Source organism: Lycorma delicatula, chromosome 2, assembly GCF_047948215.1.
Source record: "Lycorma delicatula isolate Av1 chromosome 2, ASM4794821v1, whole genome shotgun sequence".
Lineage (NCBI taxonomy): Eukaryota > Metazoa > Arthropoda > Insecta > Hemiptera > Fulgoridae > Lycorma > Lycorma delicatula.
The window spans coordinates 220,152,062-220,175,269 of record NC_134456.1 but is presented as its reverse complement, the minus strand read 5'-3'; the positions used below and the strand labels follow the sequence as shown (position 1 = coordinate 220,175,269).

The 23,208-nt window shown below is 33.6% G+C and overlaps 1 protein-coding gene across 1 annotated transcript in view; it reads right to left on the bottom strand.

Annotated features, from left to right (window-relative positions):
• Positions 1-23,208, bottom strand: part of LOC142319660 (pleckstrin homology-like domain family B member 1) — a 615,345-nt gene that overhangs the window by 283,194 nt on the left and 308,943 nt on the right. Inside the window, exon 2 of the mRNA XM_075357205.1 lies at positions 528-660. Within this exon, the coding sequence (XP_075213320.1) occupies positions 528-660 (133 nt within the window). The remainder of the gene's footprint in view (positions 1-527; positions 661-23,208) is intronic.

The window sequence follows — 23,208 nt, the reverse complement described above, 5'->3', positions numbered from 1 at the left end:
GCACATGAACGTTTTTGTTTATATTTTCAAATTATAGTAAATAAATCATTGAGAATGTTTTCTTGTGTGATTTTTTTAACAGATAATAAATAATAATAATAATTAAAAAAGTAAGATTAAGCTATAAGTCCAAAGCTTAAATAATACAACACTATAACGTTTAATATTTTTGCTGAATAGACAAAACATAATTTTATTAAACTCTGTATCATATAAAAACAGAAATATTTTAACAATACATTACGTAATTTAATAAAAGTAAAGAGAAAAGCTATTGAGTAAACCATAAACAACGAAATTAACACTTTTTTAAGAAATTTATAATACCTCGTGACTAGAAACAAATTCGTTTAGGTAATTATCACCACAACTTTATAAATTTTGTAAATAAAAGTTCAGATATTACCACACCGATATTAATTTATTCTATTATAAATTTAAATGAAAGATAGATTAAATAAGCAAGCGAATTAATAAATCAGGCAGTTAATTGCAGTCTTTCTTTTCATTCTAATAATAAAACTTACCCTCAGGCAACGGATGTAGGGTGACAGCTGTGCTGAGTCTACCGCCACCAAGACTTACCAGGTGGGGGCTGTCTGTGTGTACCTTCAGAGCTCGTCCTGATTCCTGAACTTCCACACCGCCACCACCCGGCATCTAAAACAACCCAAAAACATTCCTTAATATATTGTTGAAATATTAACAAATATATATATTTTTATTTTTATTTTTTTCATTTTATGCAGTAATAAAGAATTACATATAATGAAATACAGGTATAACAATCATTACGTAATTTTATAACGCTAATAGTTTTAAGGTTTTTAGACTGCACTTAACAAAATGTCCATAAAATTATTTAAATACTACTTAATAATTACAAAGCAGTAACTTATTAATTTGAAATATTCAGCAGGAATAAGTTATGTCTTGATATTTTTAAATTATTTTTATTAAATTATGTTTTCGTTAAAAATACTACAAATTAAAACAAAACCCTTTAAAAAGGTAATTAATTATATTACTTTACAATAATTTCAATTTTGTGACAATTTCATCTTTACTTCAATAAATATCTGATGTGGATATCACATGACTTCCTTGTTAGTTAAATTACATATACTTTTTTGCTGCACTTCATTTAAACTTATTTCACTTGAAAGTGAGATCTTTCCTCCAATTCTTTAATAAAGTGGATAGTTACACTATTGCATTGTGGTGGACACCACATATCACATTTTTTTGTGGTATCCATATAGAATTTTATACTGGTTTATATATAAATTTTGTTTCACTTCGTTGAAACACGTCGATGAAACAAACACTATACGTCGTTCACCTCACGTAGTTATGAGGTGTAAGTGAGAACGTATTGGATCCGGAACCATGCACACATCGGTTCGAATCCGACAAAATATAAATATTTTTTTAAACTTTTTTTTAAATTTTAAATAATGGTTTTTTTTAATAATTATTAAACTGTGTAAAAAAAAATTTGAATTAAAATGAAAAGTTCATAAAATTTTATTTCACTAATAACTTCTGATTTTTTTCATATTTTTTTTTTTTGCAATCGGAGGTTAATACATCCGATTATAAAAAAAAAAAGAAAAGGAAATGAAGTCGGGTTCGAACCGATGTGCCTTCCCCTTGTAAGCCCAAATATTTCATTAATTAAAATTTTATTTGGCTATAACTCTGGAACCAATGAAAATAAGTACCACTTAGATATATCGTTGAAAAGCTGTTAATGAGACCTTATTACTGCAGTTAAAAAAAGTTTTTGGATTTTGGGCTTTTTTTGGACAGTTTTGGTCTAGTCTATTGTAATCGAAAGGGGAGGTGAACTCTATATCTGATATTACTTTTTCCCAATCTTTATTCAATTATTCTAGGTCTCTTGGTTTACTTTCCGTGCCACTCTAGTTTGGTTTATCTACTTTAAAAAAGTTAAATAATTGTTTTGTATATTTTTTGTCCCTCACTCTATAAAAATGGGGGAAAAAACCTCATACTTCTTTTTCGCATTTCCGTTTCTAACTCTTTAATTTCTTTGTTAGATTTTAACCTATAACCTTTCTCTATTCTTTTCGGTCCAAAAATCTTCCTTAAGATTCTTCTTTGAAACGATTATTTTTTTATTAAACTTTCCTAAGCACTCGTTTGCATATAAGGCTTCTAGGCAAATTACTATTTTGCAGTGTCGTAGTTTACCTTTATAGCTTAGGAATTTCTTATTGTAAACATTCGCTGTCAGTCTATAAGCTGTTTCCACTTTACGAATCCAACTTTTAATTCCTTCTTTTCGAGTTGGTGTTAACCATAATACTTAAATTTACCTACTTTGAAAATTTTTGTCCCTTTTCAAAGATTATTTCTTCAACACAGTTCTTATCATTGGCTATAAATTCTGTTTTTTTTTTTTGTAGGACATTTCTAAACCTATCTTTTTGCTGTTTTTTGCCAATAGATGTACTTTTAATTTTGCTTCTTCAATACTTGCAGCTACGATAACTACGTCATCTACAAAGGCTAAACGATTAATTTATTTTTTCGCGCTCCTAAATATACAGATTCGATGTATAACTAGTTCTTTATTTCATTCTTTAATTACGTTTTCTAAAGGCAATGTTGAATAGATTGGGAAGATCCCATCCCCTACCTTAAACCATTTTTATCTCAAATGCTTCTGACAATTCTCCACGCAGTTTAATTTTAGATTCGGCATTTATTAGTTTTTAATTATCGCTATGCTTTTACAATATACTTCTGCTACTTCTAATATTTTAAAGGGTGAGGTCTAAAATTAAATTAAATATATTGGCCTACAAATAAAAACCCTTTCACAACAAAAGCAATGATGAAAAATATATGCCTTGATTAAAAACAACACAATAAATACAAAGAAACGTTGTAAAGAGACCTGCAGCTGAGCATAAACTAATATTCTCTGGCAGTAGATTTATTTTTTTATCCATTTTTTTTTTTTGTCTTCAGTCATTTGACTGGTTTGATGCAGCTCTCCAAGATTCCCTATCTAGTGCTAGTCGTTTCACTTCAGTATACCCTCTACATCCTACATTCCTAACAATTTGTTTTACATATTCCAAACGTGGCCTGCCTACACAATTTTTTCCTTCTACCTGTCCTTCCAATATTAAAGCGACTATTCCAGGATGCCTTAGTTTGTGGCCTATAAGTCTGTCTCTTCTTTTAACTATATTTTTCCAAACTTTCTTCATCTATTTGCCGCAATACCTCTTCATTTGTCACTTTATCCACCCATCTGATTTTTAACATTCTCCTATTGCACCGCATTTCAAAAGCTTCTAATCTTTTCTTTTCAGATACTCCGATCGTGCAAGTTTCACTTCCATATAAAGCGACACTCCAAACATATACTTTCAAAAATCTTTTCCTGACATTTAATCCAAGCTTTTTTATCCAAGCTTTCCAGTATAATTTTCTTGAATTTTTACGTGAAAATTCTTGAATATTTTAAAATTATGTCATTACGATATAAAATCATACTGCCACAGCAGAGAAAAAAATCTTTCAGTATCTAATCTATTTGTAGATAAGGTCAATTTTAATTTAAAAAATCATTTATTTAAGTAATAAAGAAAAAAAATTAAAATGGGTCAACTATACGCAAATTAAAGACTTGAATATAAAAAAAAAATCGTTTATATTTTGGTTCAACTAAGTCTCCTATATTTTATTTTTGAAGTACATTAAAAAATAAACATATTATTTTATATTAATCGGATATAAACTCATAAATAAATACACAATATTTAATTTTACCCATCGACTTATTGTAGAAATTTTAATTTAATCAGAACAGATAGATAATTTTTATACACTAAATTTTAAGGTGTTTTTTTTAATTCAAAAACATTAACGCTTGAATGAAGTAATTAAAATTATATGACTAAAATATTCAAGATAAAAATGAAGACTACTATGATAAAATGAGATCAATTATAAAGTAAACAATACAATGAATTATAACTTAACAGATTAAATATGCTCGACAGTTAATTATACCCTGAAAAATAATATGTCAAACCAAAAGTACCTGGACTGAAAAAAAAAAAGTAATAAAAGAACCAAAGGAATTCCAAGATTTGCCATTTTAACAACATACGCGGTCAAGTTTTTACTTTATTTCAGAATATAAAAACAAATTTTGATAATCAAGCATTAATTCGAGGCTTTTAAAGGAATATTGTAATTTCTTAAACTAGTTACTTATTTATTTATGAAAGTAACGATAAAAATGTTGTTATATCATCAATATTTTAAACACGTGACCACTGAAGGTTAATACATCCCCACCGTTTTTTATTTAGTTAATTTTTCTAGTCAAAGTTTACGTCGATAAACAACCTAATTAACATAACATACAAACGTAATGTTTTAACATCGATCTTTGTAATTTTAATTATTAGATAACTTTTATTACCAGTAATGAAACGTAATAAAAATTATTTAATATCATTAATTTAAATAAAAGTTATGCAGTGTTAAATAATTAATAAAGCGTGAAACCGAATAAGTAACTCGATGACTATCGCAAATAACATCTGATTTATTAAAAAAAAAAATACACCCACGACAGTAAACATCATATAAGTGCACGTTACGATATATAATGTAACACAAAACGTTACGAAATGAAATATTTATGTCAAGGTATAAGTACTAAAAACCGTTCAAATTAGTTATTCAATATATGTTTCAAAGTCTCCATAACTGAATTCAGTTACTTAAGTTATATGTACTTAAATAAAAGTATTATAAAAAATTTTTTAAAAAATCCAATCGTATTTATTCAAGGTTTCATTTATAAATTTTAAATAGAAATAACAAAGTAGTTATATTTTAAATCAAATTGTAAGTCAATAAATTTATTTAAATATAAAATAACAATATAATAATTCTACTCACAATGCTATTGATTGTATAACATAACTGATGAATTACACTACTGCTATTATTTGTTGTACAAGAGTATTTCATTTTCTTTTCTATGAAATATTACAACGATATGAAGAAAAAAAGTACCACTAAGCAAAATAACTCGCTTACTTTAAAACAGTATAACCTTCAGCAAAGTGACAATTAAACATTTCTTATCATTTTGTAAACAACTTCGTATATAATATACAGTATAACGAAGGTAAAATATTTAAATATTTAAGATATAAGGTAATAATAAATAGCAAAGTTAACGTTCTTATGTAATCTTACATTATAAAATAAATAATACGTGAAAAATTAATACCTAAACATTCTTAACACGAAAGAATTAAAATATTATTATTTAAAAAAAAAAAACTATTTTGATTTTATCACATTAAATTAAAATTGCAAATAGGAAATTACGGGAACAACCACTTTTAAAATGGTGACGAATTGTTGACATAAAAAAGAATCTCCGATTAAATCGAGGAAAAGATTAAAATAAAATTCTGTGTTTAACGATATAAAATGTCGAACTTCATCGTGATTGGTCAAATTTAATGAAAAGAAGTAGTTAGATAGTTTTTTAATTTATTTTTGAGTTTCGAAGAAGAGTGAAGAAAATGGAAAGGATGGATGGATAAAATCTTAAATGACAACAGGATTTCATGAAAAATATAATGAACAAGGAAACATCTTGGTTGGAACATATCCGACTTAGAAATTTTTGGGCTTCAAAGAAGAATCACAGAGGAGAATAAAGTGGAAAAAAGAAAGATCAACAAAAATTACCACTCTTACACGCAACAGAAAATGAAAAATTTATAATAAGGAAATGAAAGGAAGATCCTGGGCCCTGAGGTAGATAATCCCCACGTCCGGAACACAACATCTATGTTCCACGTCCAGGGCGGCAACAGCTGTACCTTTGTACATCACATATAGCTGGCTAACGGGGTTCCGAATAAATTCCTCGGTTATGCCTTGTTAAGTTTGACCTGGTTCCAACTTCAGGTCACTAAACGGACTGGATTTTTGGCTACCTGCAGGAAATGGAATAATAAACGATTTTGGAAATGGATTCATACCACTCTTAGAGCTGGCGATGTGGCGTCCAGGGTCAATGTTATTGCAGGTGCAACGGAGACCCTTCCGTTGTCCACATGCCCCCTGCGATGGCAAGCATGTAGCAATGGTGCCCATGTATGTCGGTGCATGGGAGCTCTGAAAGCTTCGGTGAGTAGGAGCCTGGAGTCAGTGCAGAGACTGCGCATCCGCTCTCTGCCAGGATATATGCCGGTTCCACCGGAGTACCGGATCGGACCTCCAAGGTTAGTAGCCCTGGAGTGGGGGTGTACCCCGGCGGCTAGCCTTGCTACAGAAGGGATCCACTGTTCATGAATATTGAACAATCAAACGTGGCAGAGGGTGCACGTAAATACCCTCGTTTAGAAACCTCCGATTCGCCGCAAGCGAAGAGGAAAAAAGTAAAGAATCTGATAGGATAAAGAAAGATGCTGATAGAATCAGTAAAGAATTAAAGAAAAGTCTATTTGGCTATAGCGCACCAAAGCCAAGATTTTTAATTATTACAAGGGAGAATGGAAACTTTCAAAAAGTTAGTCCATTCCTTATCGCAAGAGAAGTTACAAATTGTGCTGGTGGTCCTGTCAAGGAAATTCGTAAAACTTTTAATGGATTGCATGTCGAAACCATCAACGACATGCAAAGCCAGAAAGTTTTGGCGTTGAAGAAGATCGGTGAATTTGCGGTTTCTGTCCAACCGCATAGCACACTGAACTCATCCAGAGGAGTTGTTGTTTGTCGCGATCTTCTTAATTGTACAGAAGAAGAAATTGTACAAGAAATGTCGAGTCAGGGAGTAACTCAATGTCGCAGACTTACTATGAGAAGAAATGGTGAGATTCTTCCTTCGGCCTCGCATGTTTTGACATTTAATAGGCCGAATCTTCCTGAAAAGGTACGAGCTGGCATCCATCGGCTTGATGTACGAGCTTTCATCCCGCAGCCGATGAGATGTTTTAAGTGTCAACGATTCGGACACACAGCAGCAAGATGTGAAGCGCAGGAAATATGTATATGAGGAGAGAAAACACATGAGGGTTACCCATGTAAAGACCCTCCAACCTGCGTTAACTGTAAAGGGCATCACAATTGTCGTTCAAGAAACTGCCCTACATATAAATTAGAAACAGCAATTCAGGAAGTTAAAACGCTTCAGAAGGTAAGCTATCCTGAAGCAAAGAAGATTGTTAATAAGCGTACACCACGACCATCGACTTCTTATGCAGAAGCAGCGGCTGCCCCTTCCACATCTAAAATTAATGTGGAGCAGTTGCTTAACACGATGGCACCAAGTCTTGCGACGATGATTGAAAGAATCATTGATTCAAAGATTGAGTCGACTCATCAGAGAAAACAAAGTAAAGATGAGAAGGCTCATCCCCGGACTGACGCCGTTGACATGAGAGACACACCAGCGCCGTTTAAAAAACCAGCTAAATCTGAGATTGTAAAGTCACCAACTTGTGTAAGAATTAAAAATCTTGATTTATCTGACAAAGAGAAACAGATCGCTCCGTCGTGTAGTCACAAATCTAAAGAAATTGTGACAAGAAAACCTGAATCTGCGGAAACAGAGGTGCAAGTTATTATAGAAAAAGCACCAGGCGCAGATGAAATAAAACCTGTACCAATAGAGCCTCCCAAAGCGCAAAGACCAGCTTCGGTGAGAGCATCTATTTCAGCCGGACCCAAAAACAACTAACTCACTTTCATATTCCTTCCACTGACTAAACTAGAAACGCTCCATACATATGCAAATTAAAAAAAAACTATCTTCCATCAGCACGCCAGGGTCGTCACTGCGGGAGCGACAGTGGTGCCCTCTCTCTCTCTCGCAGCCTCGCGTGCAGCTTCTTATGAACGCATGCGCACAACGGCCAAACACTACGCCGCTGGAACTGTGAAGACCACAGTTCCATCCAAAGAGTTTTGCATCTTTGTAACAAACTGGGGGATGGCTACTGACACTAAGCTTAAGGTTTATATATTGTACAAGTATAAAGAAAGAATTACAGAAAAAATGACTCATTATATTAAATGTTATCGATAATATCAAGTGGAAATAGGGGATGCTCCAGTTCTACAGTGTCTATACGCGAGCCGTCACTGCTGGTTAGAGATTAAATTTGTACTAAAAAGACGTGAAATATGTATATAAATTCATTAAGCTTATACAGTTCAAGTAAATGAACTGCGCGTACGAGTTCCTGCGGCCGATTCACAAGTATCTCAAAGTTGAATATGAAAACAAAAGAGTGATCATATGAAAATATCAAGGGTTTTATAGAACTGAAAGACATAATATTATAAATTTATAAACGTTTGATTACATGATTACTATACGACTAAATAATGCGGTAATTAATATGAGTATTGACTATTCTTTTGTATATAGATACGGCCGCATTGTGAATCAGCACTGATATAAAGGATGTCACTCAACAAAAACATGACGAAATCACTAATATAAATACAACGAAGAAGACAGTTACGTGGCTGCAGATGATTATGATTTCGATAATCTTCGGCTAGTGAAGAATTGTTCGAACCTACTCAAAGCGATTTGGGAGTGATAATGACGACGATTCGGAACACGAGATAAAAAGTGGTGACGAAAAATCTGTGGTTCAACACACAAAACCTAAATGGATAAGAGCCTATCTTCCTAATCCAGAATTATTAGTCGAAGAAGAATTCAAAGCAAGGAAACCTGGAATAAATAATAGCCAACAGAGGAACAATCTCCCTTTGGCACATTTCTATCTGTTTTTTTTTTTGACACAATTAAATCTTCTAGTAAAGAAACACAAGGTGCAGGAAGGGTACGCTTGCCATGAATCAAATTGAGGTTGTGCCTGGTTTGTTCCACTCATCCAGAAAAATCCCCCAGTCATTTTTGGTGCCAAGGTTGTAATTGTGGTATTCATCCACAGCACTTCCATAAGTTGAAACACTTTTGGAGGCCCAATAAGGCAGCAGAAAAAAATCGCCCTAAAGATGCGGAGGATGAATCCAATTAGGGTTCCCTAGAGCACCAGTTACATTAAAAATGTTGCATACAGTGTATGAATAACTTAATTTTATTTTTCCTAGTAATGTACGAGAAACCGAGGTATTTGGGATGCGGTTTCGGGCCGGGCTAGAACCGGAACGGAACGGCTATCAAAATGCACCGGGTCTAAATTTCGAACAGTTGCCCATTTCCCGCCTGCGGAAGAGGCTTTGGGGCCTCGCGATGGAGGCATGGCAGCATGAATGGCACACCACTACTAGGGAAGATCTCTGTATAGATTTATACAGGATCTGAGGGGATGGTATGCCTCAAGTTCATTTTTAAGGGCGGCGGGTGCCCAAGTGCTCACCAACCACGTGAATTTGATGCAATATCTGTTCAGGTTTCGCCTAGCGGCTGATGAGTTGTGTGTCTGCGGGGAGGTCCAGTCGAACGAACATCTAATGTTCGACTGCCCTGCTCTTGGGGGTCCAGAGACCGGGCCACCCTGGAACTTAGAGGTCAGGGGGAAAACTGGCCGCTCATAAACGGCGAGTCAATGTAGCGTGAGCCGCATTGTCGGACCGTGTGGGAGTTCCTCGATGAGGTTGCGATGTTCAACCGTCATCGGTAGTTTGTTTAAACTAAATTGGGATTTATTGATTCCTGTGGCGTGTCGGTGGAAAACCTTCCTAGAATTAATGGCTGCCATCAGCAATAAGCTCCAAGCGCTTTAAATGGTGGACAGACACTAGCTGGCAAACAGCGACCGAGGCGTGGCGGCTTAAATTGCCGTCTTTTAAATTGTAACTTTTATAGTTTTAAATTGTAACAAGGGGTGCGCCTCCCCGATTTAGTTTTAATGTGACAAGTGAGCGGTAGGGACACATATGCGGGTGCTGTACGGCGCCCAGCTTAACCGCTCACGCAAGATAGGAGCTCATTAGGAGCATTTAGGTAACGAGGTCGCAAATCTGTTTCGAGGCACAGTAGCTGTTTTTTGGCACGGTACATTTGGTCTATGCTCTAGGGCGACCGAATGGGGTGGTGGCGGGAGAAATGCCAGCTAACCAAACAATTTCGTAGTAATGTAAGGTAGCGAAAAGTATACATTTTCTTGATTACCACAAAATAATAGAACTTTGGTTATGGTAGTGTTTTTTTGGTATATGTGGATCGAAACTTTTGAAACTGAAAATGTTTTTTTTTTTATATTTCATCAAGACTTCCTCAAACAACTTTATAAGTACAACTATTGCAATACATTATTAGTCATTATTTTCTGAAAAAATATATTTTGTAACACTATGATTTGTGAAAGAAAAATATATTTTGAATTTTGTAAAAGATTGCTTGCAAAACGCCTAAAAATACTTACCGGTTGAAGGTAATATAGTCAGCGGGTTTAGGGTTAACGAAACAGGAGGCGAACTTCATCTCAGGTTGCTATTTAGTTCGTGGAAGAAAAGAAAATTGTTAAAGAACAAATTTAAGCTGGTCTACATAAAATCAGTACCACTCCTAGATCGTAAAGGTACCTTGACCTCCCAACGGATAGATGCCCACTACCCAGGACGCGCCAGATGTATGCCTGTTAGCGAGCTTACTTACTAGGCTTCGAGGTTCTTCTGTGGCGGAAAAGCGGATCGTTTCTTTATAGCCATTCAGCCTTTTCTTTTATCCTTCTTTATTCTGTGTTTTTTTCTAAACGCCATATGGATTCATATTAAAAATATAGGTAATTTTGGTTTACCGTGTCCTTGATAACCATACGGTTTGATGGGGGCATCCCGTCAATGGAAATGTCCAGAATGTTACCTACCGTGGTGCTATACAGAAAGGTCAACCTGATCTCTGTGATTCTCATCGAGTAAAATCAACGTGCCTGTAATTCTTCTTTACATTCAACTCAACTAATACTTAAATCTTTCTACTTATTTAATAAATTAATTACAATCGTAAAGATGTAAATGAATGTTAGTTATTTGATTACTGCAGTACATATTTCTAATTAATATAATATCAAATACACACCTAATGCGATCTCAAATCACAGATTTCATCCCGGGTCTAAAGCCACAACTAGCAACCAGTCGAACGACAAAGAATATACGAGGAATTCTCATAAAGTAAGGGCCGTTTGGTCATTAAAAAAATTAACTCGTGAAAAAAGGTTTTTACTTACAGTTTTAGTTTACTACATATCGACTTCACTTTTCCACGTAATCGCCATTCAATTCTAAGCACTTTTCGTAAAGCGGCACCACTTTCTTTAACCTCTCTTCTTAGAAGTTCGCCGCCTGGGAATTGAACCAGTTGACAACAGCAATCTTGAATTCCTCGCCGTTTTCAAACCGTTGACCACCAAGCCACTTTTTCAAATGGAAGAGGAAGTAATCGCTAGGTGCAAGGTCGGGACTATATGGAAGGTGGTCAAAAAATTCCCAACGAAAATCTTGAATCTTCTTCTTGGTTAAGACAACGGTGTGAGGACGCGTGTTGTCGTGAAGGAGGATTACTCCGAACGACAGTTTCCCGCGTCATCAATTTTGGATCGCACGTCTCAGTTTGGTAAGCGTTTCGCAGTACACGTCAGCTGTAATTGTTGATTCACGTTCCGTGAAATCGACATTACCCTTTTCCTCCCAAAAAACGGTAGCCAACATTTGTCGACTCGTGTACGGAGATTGCTTAAACTTTAAAACTTGAATGGCGCCACTGCATTGACTGTTGTTTCGATTCTGCGTTGGTGTAGGATGTCCAAGTCTCATCGTCCGTAACAATGTGGGCAAACAAATCATCTCCATCTTTTCGATAGCGGTCCAAAAACGCTCGTCCACTGCATATTCTTTACTCTTTATGTCAGTCGGTGAGCATTTTCGGTACCCGCGTTGTACACAATTTGTGATATCCGAGCTTTTCTGTGAAAATCGTGTAGATAGACGTGCGTCCAACACGCCGAAATTCATCAGCTAGTCAATCTAGCTGTCAATCGCCGATCACGTCGCAGTTTTCGGTTCACTTGTTGAACGATTTCGCCGGTTTGAATACTGAGCTTGCCACTCCGCTCTTCGTCATACACATTTGTGCAGCCATTTTTAAAGGCTCGACACCATTTCCTTTCCTTCATTCATTACTGTACGTCCATACACTAGGCACAACACCCGATTAATTTCAGCAGCTGAAGACCATTTTAAACACAAAAATCGATTCGCCCAATTCACAACTGGGGGAGGAGAAACGATTGTCGCAAACATTGTGATCTGCATCCACCAGCAGGCAAACGATTAGTAATTCAAAACAACTAGAATAACTTGAAAAATAGGTGATAATTGGCCCTGGATGCGTGAAAATGTGTTCAGACCCGCTAATATTTAAATATAAGCCGACGGCCCTTACTTACAAAGATAACATAAAATTACGTCACAAATTTTTGGTCTTAAATATAAAAGCCTTAGAATCAACTTCATTATCATTGAAATATATGGGAAACTATTATAAAATTTACCGATATTTTAAGAGAATGATCTCAAATAAGATAATTTTTTTAAAAAATTGAGAATTAATGGTAAATACCGCTTTACGTTTAATGGAAATTGCTAGTATAATTTCCTGGATAAAAAGTAAAACATTATTTTCTGCAGATTCGTTTTTAACAAAACTTTATAACTATTCAAAATTAATGCAAAATTTTGGAACGCATTATAGAAACGGCTTCAAAACTCGTACTTATAAAGCACTTTTGGTTTTACCAGATCATCTACAAAAACTTAAAATTAAAAAAAAATTAATTCTACAATTATTAAAAATTTACATAGAAATAAATAAAACCGTAAACAACAGATGTAAGCAACTGAAATAATATGTATGCTACTTAAAAAAAAAATAATATAATTTTAAATAAATTTTTAACGAACATTTAAGATACGTTGCCAAATTAATAATAAAAATAAAACGAACTTCTGAGAGATATTATTTTAACGTCTGCAGTAAAACTGAAAAACGATGGCAAAATTAGAAAAATGAAGTTCCACATAATTTAAAAAGTCCATTAATCTGCCTATATTTTTACTGTGGCGCCATGGGTAGACATATATATTTTAACCGTTAAAAAGGCGTACATCCTGGTATTTTATATAATTAGAAAAAAAAACACCACGAGGAAACCGGATACTGAAAATAATGTAATAAAAAACAAGCTGTACATATAAACGTATAAAATATAGTAATTTAAATAGATTAATAAACTGTGTTGATCGTGCTTACGTACATACAAAAAAGTAACCTGTTAAAAAATAAATACAATAGATGAATGAAAGTAAATAAGAAAATTCATTATACTACTCATCACAAATCTAATTCTTTACAAACAAAAGAATTATTTACAATCGACGAATTTTTTTTAATAATTTATATTCAGTATACACAGAACGTCACTACTTTAATAATATAACAAAGAAAAATTGAATTAGAACAGAAATAGAATGAAAAAAAAGTAGTAAAAAAGATTAATATTTTATTATATCCTTAATAATTATTTAGCTGCTTTATAAGGCAAACATGTATGCTAAGCATGCGAAGACGTCAAAACGAAAGAAATTCCATTTTTAAATCGTATTCATAATTAAAAAAAAAGCTGACAACACTGTTGTAGGGCTTTCCCGTCACGCGGCATTTTTCATATGCCGGCTCATACATACAACTTAGTTAAAAAAATATTTATAATTTTATTTAAAATTTAAATATAATATTTTACGTACAGCTGAACGTCAGTGCAACATTACAGGTGACAGGAATACCATTGACGCAGTATACCTATTTAGCCACTAGTTTAGAAAATTTTTTGGGGTAGGGGTGCGATTTTTAAAAAATATTTCTTGCAAATATTTTTTAATTAACAAATGTACCTAAAAAAAAATAAGAACTTAATTAGGCGAAATCTCGAGATACTGAGGGTGACCTTGCTCTATAGCTTCATCCCTTTGACCTTTTAAATTGAAAATTTAACGGCATCAATGCCCCATATACAGAAGTAACCTGACCAAGTTTGGTTTAAATCGGTCCAGTAGTTCTGGAAATATAAGCTATGAGATATCGAACAAATACATATACGTACGAATATCCGGAAAATTTTCCATCCGGTTTTTTTGGGTTCCTTAGGTGTCAAAACGTCAAGATCCGGTGAAAACCGCATACGCCCAGATTGGATCGATTACAATACTTTCCCTTCTAAGCTATAGTTCTGCTATAGCGCTAGACGGGAAAGTAATATATTAAATACCCGTAGGAAGCCCATCGGACTTAGCGGTTAACTCGTCGAAAATTAGTTGTTTAATACCTGATTTTCGAAGTCGAAGGTTCTGAGGTTAAAATACAATCCTAATAAAAGATTTGCTTTTATACGGACGTGATGACGATTTTTTTTCCTGGACGAAAAACGCTTTCACATTATCATCGCACGGACAATATGTTTGCTGTAAATAAATAAATGATTGTTTAACATTGACAATTAAAAACTAAAACCAGCAACGTAAAAATACATCTTAAAAGGCCTGTAATGTATACTAAAAGCGAAATAAAAACACTAAGATATATCACATTATTTATTTGAATTAAAATAATAAAATTAACATCTGCTTTACGGCAAATAGCATGAATAATTGAAACACATTACAGTAATTCAAATATTTGAATATAAACGGACGGCCCAAAAAAAAATATCAGATAATAACATTTCATTATCCCCTAGAACAGTTTGCGACGCAAACTTAAACTTGCGACGCAACGCTGCAAAACAGATACAATCCCCAAAGATGCAGTGTACTGTTACTTGGCAGTCGCAGCGTGTACAAACGGGTGCATCTGTTTGCCTGACAGATGCACCCATTATCACTCATATCCATAAGTGGCCTTTCACTAACGACAAGTAATAACCTCCTCTATTTGATTACTAGATAGTGGATACCGGTGTATTTTGGTGGTTGGGCTTCAATTAACCATACGTCTCACGAATGGTCGAACTGAGTCTGTACAAGACTACATCTCATTTACATATCATCATATCACCCTCATCTCAATGGTTAGTGGTGGGAAGGTTGCTTATTGCTTACTAATAGAACAAATTGCAATGTACACATTAAGAAAAAAATATGCAGAAAATATTTTAATAAGTAAAATAACGGGATAAGAAATATCCAAATAAAATTTATTATCGAATTCAAAACTACCTAGCTAATTCAATTACAAAGTGCTTAAAAAAATCAGGCAAAAAAATACAAAAGAGCCTATAGAATGATACAATAAAAAGACACGAGAAACTTACAGTTTTTCTGTAAGGTCGTTAATTATATTAAGAAGCACATAACTTGAGTGGTTTTATCACATTAGCGTCGTAAAAAAAAACCATACATAAAAATTTAATTACACCATTAGGATCGCCAGTCTTTTCTTTATAAAATATATAAAAATAATTCACTTATATGGCATTTTCCATTTTATTTTTATTAGAGTGAAAAAAACCGGATATGAGCGTCACAAGACTTCCTTGTACCCCTATTAAATTACGTTTACACTTTTTTTTTCAAATGAAATATACGTAAAATTATAACCATCCCTGAATCCATTAGTTCCACTAGTTCGGCGTGACGTCTGTACATACGTATGAATCTCGCATAACTCAAAAACTATTAGACGTAGGATACTAAAATTTTGGATTTAGGACTGTTGTAACATCTAGTTTTGCACCTCCCCTTTTGACTGCAATCGACTGGACCAAAAGTGTCTAAAAACTCCCAAAATCCAAAAAAAAAAAAATGGATTTTGGACTTTTTCTCAACTGCAGTAATAAGCGTTTCAACGATATTTCATAAGTGGTACTTAATTTCATCGGTTCCAGAGTTATTCTATTTGGATCTTATAAGGGGAAGCACATCGGTTCGAATCAGACTTCATCTCCTTTTTTTAACTTTTTTTTAAATTTAAATATGTTGATTTATTAATAATTATTAACCTGATATAAAAAAAATTCTGCAATAAATAATAATTCAATGAAAACAATAAAAAAGAAATGAAAAAATCGGAAGTTATTAGTGAAATAAAATTTTATGTACTTTTAAAAATGTGTATATGTAATTTAACATGCGTACAAGGAAGTCATGTGGTGTCCATATTAGATGTTTATTGTTAAAAATAAAACTTAACAAAAAACTTCATATATATATATATAAATGAATGTTTATCTGTCTGTATGTCTCTTATGCCTTCCTAAACCGTTCATCCGATAGCGATGAAACTTTGGGGAATGGTTGGACGCATGCCAGGGAAGGTTTCTGAATTAGTTTGGACCCGCTAGGTGGCGCTGGCGTCGAGATATTTCGAAAAATTGTATTTATGGTCCGATTTGCTTCATATTCAGAATACATTTTACTTACACGGAAAGAATTATCTCTGCAAAAAATGAACCCGCTAGATGGCGCTGGGGTTGAGATATTTAGAGAAATTATATTTATAAACCGATTTGGTTCATATTCAGAATATGAATATGAAATATTCATATTCTTATGAAATGAATATGAAATATTCATATTCTTATGAATATGAATATGAAATATTCATATTCTTATGAATATGAATATGAAATATTCATATTATTTACGAGAAAAGAAATATTTTTGCAAAAACTATACCCGCTAGGTGGGGCCGGTGTCGAGATATTTAGGAAACAAACAAACAAACAAATATACAAACAGACTTTTTTATTCTACATATATATATATATATAAATATAAAAGGCATGTTCGTATGTGTGTCCACTAAAGACTAAAAAACTAATGGACCGATTTACGGGCGGGCAAAAGGGAAAAGGGGGGAAATGGAAAACGGGGAAAGGAAAGAGAAAAGGGGAAAACGGGAAAGGGTAAACAGGAAACTGGAAGATGGGTGAGGGAGTAGGGTGAAAGGGAGAAGTTTGAAAGGGAAAAGGGCTCTCTCTCTCTCTCTCTCTCTCTCTATATATATATATATATATATATATATATATATATATTTATATATAGCAATAGCGAAGCATTGCTGGGTCTGCTAGTGAATTTATAAAATTAAAAAAAGTTGTTTTTAGTACAATAAATTTAGACTTTAAAAAAATTAAAATAATTTTTATTTCCTTAAAAAAAATATTCAATGTGGTTTACGTTGTATTAATTTACAAAAAATGTTCGAAAATTCCCCCACTGACATCTTTGCACTTTTCAACTCCGTTTATGTTATATGTTGATATTGTCGCGTTCCTTGATGAGGATAGCGGCAATGATAATGCGTGCTATCAGTTCATCACATGCGACTACTTTTTGCTTGTATATACCTCCCATTTCATCCATTCCTATAAACTGTAATCTAGGGAACAAAAATCCCGTGATATCAACAGCCAATTTACCGGCCTCCTACATCATTTACCAGTAATTTTTTTACCTAAGAATTGTCTTACTTCATTCGTAAAATATATCGTTGTTCCATCTCGTATTAGTTACAAAGTTTACTCCGTTTTTTGAAACACGTATATTTTTTTTTAATTACTTCTTAATCTGAAGATACATTCAGCAAAAAAATAACCATCGGGATTAAAAGCTTAGAAGAAATATATCATTTAAGAAAACAGCTTCACACTTCGGACATTGTACATTGAAACTTAAAAGTTTTCATCGTTCAGTACTTTAATTTTACGATAAATTAATTCACAATTTTCATAATTTCAAAATCATATTTAGAAAAACCAAAACTGAATTACGTATTTTTAAAATCTGTAACCTAACGATTATTGAACACGTCCCTTACACGTAAATAAGTAAATATAAAGAGATAACATACAAATAGGGAAACACAAAATATATGCCCAAAAAAAGATAATGAAAAAAATAATAGAAATCCTAGTGAACTGTAATTTTAAAATATTCTCGAATACCAATTAATTCATACCAATTTAAAGACGAGATTTTTTTTTCAAAAATAAAAAATAGATGATTCTAAAAAACTAAAATTAATTTTAAGAAGAAATAGGTGTCTAAAAAATTACATGTAATTTGAAGAAAGCAGACAAAAGATTGTTAGACGAGTTGCGGCAATGCGGTAAGGGAGTAATAATAGTAACACGGGAGCAACCATTCAACATACTGGCCACAACCGCTGAACCAGAGATTATTATTATGTGGTTAAAATGTGGCGTCATATAAATTCATCCACTGACACTGTTATGTAACTTATTATTATTATTATTAATATTAGAGAAATACCTTTGAATAAATGACACAACATTTCTCATTCGCACCGTACTTCCTTATATCAAAGTGAAAATTTAAATGTATATCTTCATTTAAAATTTTAATTATTATTATTATTATTATTATTACATTAAAAAATGTAACTTAATAAAAATAAAAACAATACGTCAGGAAGAGATATTTGATATTACGTAACAATTCTCCTAACTTTGTAATTCTATGCTAATAATAACATTATAATACTACCGGAGATTTAAAATCACAGATTTCTTTTAATTGTTTCTAAAATAATAATCAAGGTATATAACTGAAGATTAAAATAACATTTTATGAATAACATTATTCCAGATTATCAAACGAAATAACCATAAGCATGTTTAACTAACATATAGAGTACAGAATCAAATCAAAAAATACCTTTTAATTTTGATACGGCCAACAATGGACGACATTTAAAATTCCTTATTTCAGCGTTTTCTCAACTTTTTTGAAATTCTAATTTTCAGTCTTTCAAGATGTTCTTCTGTGATGTTACTTTTCTTTCTTTAAATTTTTCGAAACTGAAAATTATAAATCTTTTTTCATAAAAAAGATTTTTTTTCTGTTCCATGAAGTCAATTTAGTTTAACTTTTTAGCTGCTGTAATAATAAAAAAAAAATTTCTAATTAATCTAATATTTTTCATTCAGAGAATCTGTGCATAAACATACAATTTTCACTTTTTAATTCTTTGTAAAATATTTTCCTGTTATTTTTTCCCGAAGATTTTTCCTTTTTTTCGAAATATTCTTATTATCCGGTTTTATGTTGAAATTTTCATTATTGTAATCAAACACAAATAAAGTTTCCCGTTTATCACTTAATGCCTTAATTTTACGTTAATCAATAAAGATTTTTTATTATAAATGTTTACGTTAGCTTTATGAATTTTTAGTTTCATCCATTCCAATTTCATTAGGTTTTTGCCTTAACCGTCAATAGAATTATTTTTCCCAAACAATTAAATCTGTTACTTTTCGTACTTTGCGTTGAAAAACTTTGGTGAATCTTTTTTTTTACAGAAAAATTGTGTTTTTTCAAATAATATTTACAATCCTGTTTGCTTGCTCTACAGTCTCTTTTAAAATATTAGTTTGAATTTCGACTCTTTTTTTCATTGATTACTAAAATTGCAAGATCATCCGTAAAGAAGAAAAACGATTAATATAAATTCGAATTTTCCAAAACCAATTTTAGATTTCTTTTAAAATATCGGTTTAATTAAAAAAAAATTAAATATCATTTTATTATTTATTTAATTTTTTTTATTAATAATATCTCTGAAAAAACTACCTAGCATAAATTCATATACGAGGGTTATATTTTTTCAAGGTCCGATCGTCACGAAATAAAAACCCCCGGGAAAATCGGATGAACCTTTGCGCATATGTGTTGCGCGGCGTCTCTAGTATAGTCTTCAATCACACGCGTCACTTCGTTTAGTTCTGAACACGCAGCTAGCACGTAAACATGTCTACAACAATAGCATCTCCCGCCAAGTGTGAAGTGCGTGCGGTAATTCGATTTCTTCAGGCTGAGGGGTGTAATGCAGCTGAAATTCTTCAACGAGTGATAGCAAAGTGCGACAATGGTGCAGGAACTTTAAAGCAGACGTGCAGATGTTCATGATGCATGCGGTCAGGGAAGGAAGCGACTGTCAACCGATGATCTCGTTGAGCGAGTGGATGAGGCAACTGGAGAAAATCGTCGGTTCACAATTTCTGTATCGAGTAATTAGCTTCCTGAAATTTCAAGGTCAGCTCTCTACACCACTGTGAGTAAGAGACTTCAGTACCGCAAACTGTGTGCGAGATGGATTCCCAAGATGCTGTCACATCACAAAACAATGTGAATGGACGCCTCCCTAACGTTTCTCCAGCGCTACCACAATGAAGGAAAAGATTTTTTGAACAAAATTGTCACAGGGGACGAGACATGGGTACATTTCGAAACTGAAGAAACAAAAGAACAATCCAAACAGTGGATGCATTCTCAATCTCCCAACAAACCAAAGAAGTTCAAGCGAAACTTCTCCAACAGAAAGTGTATGGCTACAGTCTTCTGGGACCGGAATGGAGTTCTCTTGGTGGAATTCATGGAACGTGGCACAACCATCACTGCAGCCTCATACTGTGTGACTCTTCAACGTCTACGAAGGGCAATTCAGAATTAGCGGAAAGGAATGTTGTCATCAGGCATTGTCTTTCTCCATAACAATGCTCAGCCGTACACTGCAGCTGTAACAAAGAAGCTCCTGCAGCGTTTTCGTTGGAAAGTATTTGATCACCCACCATACAGCTCGGACTTGGCTCCATCCGATTCTCACCTCTTTGCTTAGATGAAACGCTGGCTAAAAGGACAACATTTTGGCACAGACATCGATCTGCAGACCAGCGTAAAAACATGGTTGAAAACACAGGCGACTCCGTTCTATGACGAGGGTATTGGAAAGTACCACGCTACGACAAATGTCTAAATCGGAGTGGCGACTGTGTAGAGAAATTGCGTTAACTATGTAAGAACTTGTTGCAAATAAATTTTTTTTTATTTTCACTGTGGTTTTAATTTCGTGACCGATCGGACCTTGAAAAAAAATAACCCTCGTATAAATATATAAAACAATAACAATAGGAAATATGATTAAAATCGCATTCGTAACAATAACAATCACATGCTTAGACTACACCACATAGCTACGTAGACGTAAGAAAACATTTACAAGTATTTTTCTTGCTGTAACTCTACTAATGTAGCAGCAGCATAGCTCTGAAGAGAAAGTATAGCGATCGGCCAACATTTTGTATATCAGGCTTTTTTTGCAATTTTCGACGTTTCAAGGTCTTATTTTTTTCCAAACAAACAAAAAGAGTTATTTTAATTACTGGTATATAGATATATTATCGTGAAAGACCGACATCTGGAAAATGTCGATAATCTCCTGTGAATATCTACACGTACCAAATACGTCGATGAAAAACCGAAACTGAAGTATTTGCTTATTCGGATCTTCACTGGTATATGTCGACAAATACAGATAAGCTCTGGTAGGGGTCGAAACGATAACTAGAAAATAAAAAATACCAATCTCTGAGGTAAAATAGATTACGACAAACCCTTGTAAAAAAAGGAAACATGAACTACTCTCGCTCGCCTGGTGTAATTAACTCCTCTAAATATACAAATTATATATGTTATTCTCCAACGTTGGAGGCGATTAATCAAATTCAACTGCATGGATGAACAATAGCAATACAAATAAATGGTAAGATGATATGCCCTAACCCACCGGGTTGGTCTAGTGGTGAGCATGTCTTCCCAAATCAGCTGATTTGGAAATCGAGAATTCCAGCGTTCAAGTCCTAGTAAAGTCAGTTATTTTTACACGGATTTGAATACTAGATTTGGTGTTTGGATTCCAATTAACCACAGATATAAGGAATGGTCGAACTGAGACTGTACAAGACTACACTTCATTTACACACATACATATCATCCTCATACATCTTCTGAAATAATATCTGAACGGTAATTCCCGGGGGCTAGACAGGACAAAAAAAAGAAAAAATAGTTTGCCCTTTGTTCAATTTTTGTATAAAAATATTTTTATTCAACTTTCAAAATCAGTTCATGTTGAATGCGGTGAACTTAATTAAAAGCCTCTAATGTTGGAAAATAATATTGGTTACTGTAAGAAGGTTATATTTGGCTTAAACTTAAACTTCCTTTCTTACGAGGGCTTCCCGTAATCTATTTACCTTAGAGATAGATTATAGGGAATTTTTTTAAATTTCTAGTTATCGTTTCGACCCCCACGAGAGCATACCTGTGTTTGTCGACATATACCGGCATAGGTCCGAATAAGCAAATATTTCGGTCTTTCACCAACGTATTTGGTATCTGTCGACATTCACAGGAGAATATCGACATCTGCTAGATATCGGTATTTCACGTTAACATCTTGGATACTTGGAAAAATGGAAAGAAGGACCATTTGTGTTTGTGGTTCGGAGAACCATAAACTTTGATGGATCACATGAGGAAAAAAGAAATAACAGGATTGGACATGTGTTTAGGCACGACTATTTGTTACTAAATATGGTGGAAGGTTCTGGTGGAGGTTACGAATTGTAGAGGAATGCCTTGGTTGGAATGTCCAAGTCAAATGAATTAAGATTTTGATTATCAGTCGTATAAATAACTTAAAGGACTAGCAGTAGATCGAAAATGCAGGAGAACTGCTGCAAATCAACCTGCGGGTTGCTAACCGAAGAAGAAGAACTCTACAGAATACTTCTGCATTAATTTTTTTCTGGCTACAAAAATAACTTCTTTATATAGGTTCAACGGTCTCATGAAGTCTCTCAGGAAGACGATCCAGTGTCGATCGTCTTCCTGGACGTTATTAATTAAATAGGTTCTGTTCATGCGAGTCGTTTATCCGATCGACGATGTTATTTTCGTGTGTGGTTCTTTATCGAACACACGACAGTATTCACTTCTACAAAAGTAAAACACATTCGAACTTACGAACCGCAGTAAAAATTAAAGCTATACGGTAATGATGGTGACTAATGACTCCATACGGCTAACTATCTCTTAAGACAGTGTGCATGCGTTGACACTAAAACTACAAGGTGGGTCACGAAAAAGTAGCCCCGCCAACGTCTACAATAACCTATATCGATTGGGGAGGGAAGGACGATCACGTGACTTACGGGGGGAATTCTTACGTAGAAATGTATGTACATTACGTAGTAATGTAAAATTTTCCATGCCAATTCCCTGTGCCTGAACTTATGTTAATGCTCTATTCAATATTCCATTTGCTGGTAGGAATACTTTCTCGTG